The 7,828-nt window shown below is 37.3% G+C and overlaps 1 protein-coding gene across 1 annotated transcript in view; it reads right to left on the minus strand.

The window, feature by feature from the left end:
• The window catches only part of ammecr1 (AMMECR nuclear protein 1), a 113,105-nt gene extending 107,589 nt beyond the window's left edge, over positions 1–5,516 (minus strand). The window contains exon 1 of the mRNA XM_039650270.2: positions 4,904–5,516. Coding sequence (XP_039506204.1) covers positions 4,904–5,373 — 470 coding nt within the window. The 5' untranslated portion in view covers positions 5,374–5,516. The remainder of the gene's footprint in view (positions 1–4,903) is intronic.
• Between the last annotated feature and the right edge of the window lie 2,312 nt (positions 5,517–7,828).

Below are 7,828 nucleotides of genomic sequence, written 5' to 3' on the forward strand. Positions count from 1 at the left end.
AGATCGAATCATGAGCTATCTAAAGATTCCCATCCATACTATACAATTATTTATTGCTTGTCTTTGTCGACTAATACAGAAGGTAAATAACTTTTTTTTTAAATCGCATATTAAATCGCAATCGCAATATTGGCTAAAAAAATCGCAATTAGATTATTTTCCAAAATCGTTCAGCCCTATATCCAAGTGTTTGTTTGGAGCGCGCACTGTCACTGCAGCCGCGGCCGCAAACACTTCCTATCAACAGTGGAACAATTTAAAGTAACCTAGGCTAATAGCAATCTGGTCATACAGAAAAAATATATTATACATAATACAATTATTTGCTACTAGACTACTTGTATTTGTGTAAACTCACAATAACAAGAAAACGTTGTGTAGGCCTATTTGTAAAATAAAATATTTTTGTTTTGTTAAAAATATTGTTTAATCATGCGCGCTTTCATGATCTCCGGAGTAGGGGTGTGCGATATGACGATTTTTAATCGTGGACGATTAAAATGTCTCCACGATCTGCTTTTGAAGAAATATCGTAGTATCGTGTTACAGTGCATTCTATCAGTTCAGTTCTGGCGCCTCCGTCTCTCAACTGTACAACGCGACGCAGCCTACACATCACACGTTAATGAACAGGTACGGGACACTGAAATTCACAAAAGTTCATTAGTTGCATAAGCCTTGCCGGTTAAACATTTAATTCACGCGCTGATGTGCTGTTCTAACGTGCGCTTTCCTGACCGCATAAATTACCCACGACAATCACAGGCACTAGAAGAAGCCTGTCAAACAGCGCCTGAATAGTTATCTTATAGTTATAAGTTATCTTTCGAGTCTTATTATGCTAATACTGTTAAATACACACAATGTTTACATAAACTGGCTATGTCTAAAGTGAAAGCAAACATTTGAGAGAATATCTGGTGTAATATGCATCTATATTAAACGCGTCGCGTGCTGGTCTAAAAGCGACAGGAATAAATAGTAGTGCCGCACGTCCTTAAAGGGATAGTTCACCAAAAAAAATAAAAATAATAATCTGTCATTATTTACTCACTCTAATGTTGTTACAAACCTGTATTAATTTCTTTCTTGTGCTGAACACAAAAGAACGATTTTTTTTTATGTGGGTAACCAAACAGTTGCTGGTCCCCATTAACTTCTAGGAGAGAACCAATAAAAAACTATAGGGGGACCAGCAACTGTTCGGTTACCCACATTATTCAAAATAACTTTTATTTTCAACAGAAGAAAGAAACTTATTCGGGTTTAAAACATCTTGAGAGAGTAAATTAAGACCATTTTCATTTTTGAGGGAACTATCTCTTTAGTAAAAGAAAAAAAAACACAAGGAGAAAATCACTCACTGACTGAGAACTTTAATAGTAGCTTTAATAAGAATCAATTTATTCAGTGAAGTCTCTGTAGTGTTTTAATTTCATATTTGTTTAATTTAATTACTTTCTTCAATGCTACTGCTAAATAGCCTACACCTAGTGCATCTGAAAAATAAAGCACTATTTATTTAATTTGAATATTAATTTGTGTAATGTTTATCTTGTCTTATTTTTTTAATAACAAAGAAAATAATGACAAAGATTTTTATCTTCGCCACTGGCCTAAATGTATGCCTTTCTTTTTTCTTTTGTTACCTAAGGCTTTGTTTTTAACATAAGGACATTAGTTTGGCTGTAATGAACAGCCACTTGCAAAATATTAAAACCAACTTAAAAAAGAATCGTGATAAAAAATCGTGATCGTGATTTTCCTAAAAAAATCGTGATATGATATTTTTTCCATATCGCCCACCCCTACTCCGGAGCGTGTCTCATAAATAAGCTGAAACTAAAATCTAAAGCTTGAAATGTCCACTTTTAAATGAACAAATTCGAATCGAAAGCAAATACCGTCTGATTAGGCTATACAATCCAAAAAGTGCATTGCATCTGCTTTACAGCAGAGATGGAGATCGCCCGTCACTAGAAAACTGTTTATTTAAGCAATAAAAATCCATCGTTATTTTTCAGACTCTTTTATTATAATTAGCCTATAAATCACCTATAAATCATCTCTCTATGGTTCCAGAGACATGCTCTTCTCATTTAGCAATGCGGGCAAAATATAGCCTAGTTTTTAGAAAGTCTATTTTTTTTTTTTCATATTAATTTGCGAATATTTTAAATGTTTAATAAAGGCAAAAGTCAATGTTATTTATTTTTTGTGCACAAACTCTTGGACATGCGTCAAAATCTTGTGTTTATTTGTGATAATCTCAGCCCTGTATTATTGTCTAACCTGTATTATGACTGACATTTGACAAATTGCTTGGTTTCTTTTTTTGATAAAAGCGTCTTATAACCTATCTGTAGCCTAAATGTAATAATAATAGCCTAATTATTATTATTAGTCCTATTATTTGCGTTTATAAATTTAAATGAGTTCACTTAAAATAGGAATATCTTAGAATATCTAGAATAAATCATAAAACAATTTATGAATGTTTTATTATAGGCCTATAACTTTGTGTTTGTGTTAGGCCTATATTTATTTTTTTGAATGTGAAGTCCTTTTAAAAACAATGCATCCTGCATCTAAACAGGAGGCCTGGTTCAATCATGCGGCACACACTGGGGGACGAGCCACAAATCCGTGAGTACGGATTGCGAAAGCGTGAGTACGGATTGCGAAAGCGTGGGTACGGATTGCGAAAGCGTGGGTACGGATTGCGAAAGCGTGGGTACGGATTACGAAAGCGTGGGTGCGGTTTATGAATTTGTGGGTACAGATTGCAAAAACTGAGGGCACGGTTTACAAATCTGACAGCACGGATTAGGAACTCGTGGGTACGGTTTATTAATCCATGGGCACGAATTTTTAAACCGAGGGAACAGTTTAAGAATCCATGAGTAGTTTATAAACTGAGGGGTTGGATTGCAAAACCGTCGCCTCGGATTGTTTTTTTTTTCCCCATAGGTGACTTCCCGCCGGGCTTTGTAAATTACCAAACAAATCGAAAGGTCTTTTTGTCTTTTTATTCATTTAATTAATAAAGTAATTATATAAAACTTTTGTCAGTGCACTGCAAATAAACTGGTTCTATGCCTTTATTAATAAAACTTATTTTAAAAAATACAATGCCTTCTGTATTTTTGTTTTGCTTTTCCCTCCATTGTACGGAAATCGTACCGAACGGTGATGTCTGAACCGAGGTATGAACCGAACCGTGACTTCTGTGTTCCACCCCTAATATATATATATATATATATATATATATATATATATATATATATATATATCCATTTTGTTACAGAAAAAAATATATATAGTGCAAAAGTTTGATTATATCAGTAATTCAACTTAAGCGGTAAAACTAGTATATTTTATAGACTCATTACATCCAAAGTGACATATTTCAAGCCTTTACTTGTTATAATTATGATGATTATGGTCAACGTGTATTTTTGTTGTGGATATCTCAATTGGGATACAGGATGTGCAATGTTTAGAGAGTACAGTCAAAAGTTCATGTTACATATTTTGGTTAAACAGGTTAAACAGATTGACAGTGGTCACTCTTAATAACACCACTCACACGGCTGTGCACTTGTAATGACAAATCAAGGATGTTAAGAGGCTAAAAGCAGGTTTAAGAACTTGCCCCATTAAAGTCAACGGTGCAAATTTTAAAAAGAGGGTATATTAAAACACGGTGTAGGCAACACCGATTTTTGTCGTTTTTGTCTTTACTGACAGCACTTCAAATGTACAAAAAAAATGAGCTCAATGTTAAAATTGTCCGGAGTTCTCCTTTAAGGTACTAACGTTATCTAGCTTAAGTTAAATACATGCATATGTGTGTGCACAATCCAAATCTGGTCAGTGTCTATCAGCGACAGCAGAGGGAGGCACTGCAGTGAAGACATTCATTCATTTCCCAGTTCGACCAACCCTGACTAACCGGATAAGATAACGGTCTACCTGAAAGGGTCTTAAATAATAAAGATTCAGTGTTTGGCAAGTGACAAAATACCAAAATATAAAACTGTTTGTGATTTAACAGTTAACACGTGAAATGTTATTGTGTGTCCTGTGGAGCCACTTCTTTTGCTTTATAACTATGAAAAATACCGTAAGAGAGCATTCAAATCTCTGAAGGAAACGTAAACAACTAACGTTAGGTTTTGTTAGCTTACTAGCTCACGTCGGCTAACAGCTGATTTTAATAAAAAAAATATTATTAGTTGTTTCTTAAACATCTAACAAATTAAAAAAGAAAGGGAACTGAGGAGAAATAAACAGAAAATGTTAAATATTCGCTGAAATTTGAACCGTGTGAGCTGGCTAACGTTGCTTAGCATGTTAGCTTGCAGAGAAGCTTGAATAAAGAAGAGCAGGCTAACACCCATTCACTTAATCTCTTTCAGAGAAAAACATACTTCAGCTCTAACAACGTTGCCTAATTATCTGGTACATTAGTGATAGACAATTTCACCAGTCTTCTGAATCATACATCTTAAATATTTTAAAGCTTCAAATGTATATTACGTCGAAATTAACGTTTAACCATCAATAAAATGAATCTATACGACTTAGATTAGCGGGTGTTTATACATTAACAATTTTCTAAAACACCTCAGAAACTTCGAGTTTGTGAACATAACCGCTAATCGGGAGGGCTTGGGTTAGCGAGTAAACTATTCCTTGCTGCATTTGGTTTAGACATCAAACAAAGTAAAATTAACATTACGAAAACAAAACCTTCGACCAAGTTGGGCACGAGCAAAACTGCGCCGAGTAGCATGAAAACTCAAATATTTGTTTGTTACTGCACAGAAAAAGGAAACACCATCTGTTGTTGAGGCAAACCAGGTCAAATAGCCATCTTGCTAACGTTAACGTTACTTACTAGGGGTCGTTTGTAAACCTGGGTGTTCGAGGAGGCTGGTATCCGTATAGATGGCAATAAAGCACGTCGAAGCAAAAGCAACACATCTCCGCCGAAACGACCATTTTCCTGCCTCCCGAGCCAGGTCCGGGACTGAGAGTCGGGGAGAGGCCCGTTGAGTTATATCCTCCTGGAGTTGGGGATAGAACATTGGTGTTGCCGCCGCCACTGCTGCCGCTGCTGCTGCTGCTACTACTACTACTACCCCCTGAACCCCCCAGGCCGTTCACCCGATTCACGTTCCCGGCCACGACAGTCGAAGAGGACCCGATCCCCAATTCCGATCCACAATGTCCGGTCCCGGCTACCCCGCTCCCCGCCCCGCCGGGACCCCCCGCACCGGGGGATCCCGACAACTTCTGCTTCTTCACCCCGCAGCACCCGGCCGCCATCTTCGAACAATCTGCACCGACACACCGCTTCCGACCCATCACCGTCACCGCGGGAAGGGCGGGTCGAAACGCAGACCACACGTAGAAATCCCACTGCGTCAGCACGTACGACGGGCAATGCTCCACCTTCCCTTCACGGACGCAATAAGCGAGAAGAGCTTACGTTATATCTCTCCAAGTGAGAGGGGAGAGACTGCAATGTCACCCGAAATTATTACTTCAAAAAGACGTAGGGTACGCTGAAGTCTTACGTAGTGTTCTTAGGGAGACGAGCAGCTGCGAGTCTCCGCAAATTAAACGCTTCGACGGATCCAATTTATATTTGCTAAAGTAAGAGCCCCTCCTTTGGATGCTCTGTGCCGCTGCAACGATGCACGCAGGATTCTGTCAAAGCATGCACGCGTCCATCCATACATGAGATGACAGTCAAGCTAGGCAAATATATGGCCCGTAAAGCAGATCGGATTCAGGTCTCCCTATAAGGGAGTGGGGATCTTGAGAACGCAGGACCCAAACACGCCTCATGAACATTAGCAGACCCGAGAAGCGACGCAGTCTTTCAGTTAATCAATGTAGTTCGGCTGCATGGGTGATATTAGCACCATGCTAGCCACAGCTCCTCGGTTCACAGCAGCCCTCGGGATCCTGTTAGCCACACGACCTCCTTTTATTGCAAGCTCAACGTTTAAACTGAACTCGAAAGTTTTCCTTAGATGGATTGGAGTGCTGTCATCCGATTATTCGGGTACATTTTCAAGCGGCATAATATGGCCTCCGCCAGAAATCCACTGGATTTCCCCGAACTCTCCGAGTGTTCAGCTCACGGCTAACATAAACTCGGTTGCGGTTGAGAAAATATCCTATGCGATCATCTCAAGCACTCGTATTCTCTACTTTCACGCCGGAGTACAGAGCCCAGGACGTACTTTACGACAGATTCCTGCGTATAATACCCATTCTCCGTATTCACCAACTTGTACGTAATCACGGCGCCGTTTCTTCATCGAGGGACAAACACAGACATCCTGCATAAATCCGTTTAGTCATCATTTTGTCTTGTCATCATCACTTCAACCTAATGGAGAAAGAATATAGCAGTTAGCGAGTATCATGACCCAGCAGAATCCAGGCTGTCTGACACGAGCAACGTTCTGAACGTTAGTCACTGAAACGAGCCAAAGTGATGTCGAATCAGCACTCATTGTATTATTTTCAAACTCACTAAACGATAGGATAGCCTCACCACCCCTTACTAAACGTATTGTGTGTTCACATGACAATATAGAAAACCTAGAATATAAATTTTTAAATGATGCATAAAAAATGTTGACACCACTTTAAAATGTGGGATAGTTCACCCAAAAAAAAATTAATTAGCCAATGATTTACTCACCATCAAGTCATCATAGGTGTATATAACGTTCTTCTTTCGTTTTTTTTTTTTTTTTTTTTTTAATGTCCTGGCTACTCCAAGCTGTGAATGGCCATTTCTGTCCATAAAAGTGCATCTATCCATCATAAAAGTGCTCCACATGGCTCTGGTGTGGTTAATAAAAGCCTTCTGAAGCAAAACGAGAAGTTTGTTTGTGAAAAATATCCTTTATATTAAAACTTTTTAATGTCAAATATCTAGCTTCCGGCCACACGAACAAAGATTCGACTTAACTTTAAAGCGCAACTAAGTTCACCCATCTGATTCTCTGTCTCAACTACTTAGCCCGTCTTCCAAAGAATAAATGCATTGTTCTGTTATTAATTAATTCAATTAATTTGATCATATAATCCAAATACTCTAGAGTTCTATTTTTGTAGAAAGTTTTTCATTTACATTTGTCGCCTTGTTTTATTTATTTATTTTTTCTCTTCTGCAGGAACTCAATATTGTAGACAACTCTGCCTATGTAGAACATCACACAACATGTAATAATAATAATAATACATTTATTTTTTATAGCACATTTCTAGACACTCAAAGACACATAAAACAAACACTCAAGATATATAGACATGGTTACATACATGGTAACTAGCACAAGAAATGAAAAAAAAAACATACATTTATAGCTACATGTAGATCATAACACACAGCATCTATATCCAATTGGTCACTATATATACACATGTATGAGTTTACGTGCATTTTTTCAAAATCTTTATTGGTCTTTCATGTAAACAGTTTACAGAGGTAATTCAGTATTAAAGTTAACAATCTTTTCTAAACCACCCTCTGACAGCACACTTCAACCTATTTAAGAGCGAGTAGCTGTAGAGAAACAATAAAACAAAACATAAATAAATAAAATAAATCCATTGAAATAATATTTTTTTTAAAGGGTAACAATTGGAAAAAGGGGATTATCTAACATACATATAATAGTACTTTTTTTATAAACTTTTTTAATTTTAGTTAATCACAGTATTACATTACCACATCAGCATTGTATTCCAATATAATTTTTCATATAATTGATAAATTTGACCTCTCAAATAAAGT

Source organism: Pimephales promelas, chromosome 19, assembly GCF_988280905.1.
Source record: "Pimephales promelas chromosome 19, fPimPro1.hap1.1, whole genome shotgun sequence".
NCBI lineage: Eukaryota > Metazoa > Chordata > Actinopteri > Cypriniformes > Leuciscidae > Pimephales > Pimephales promelas.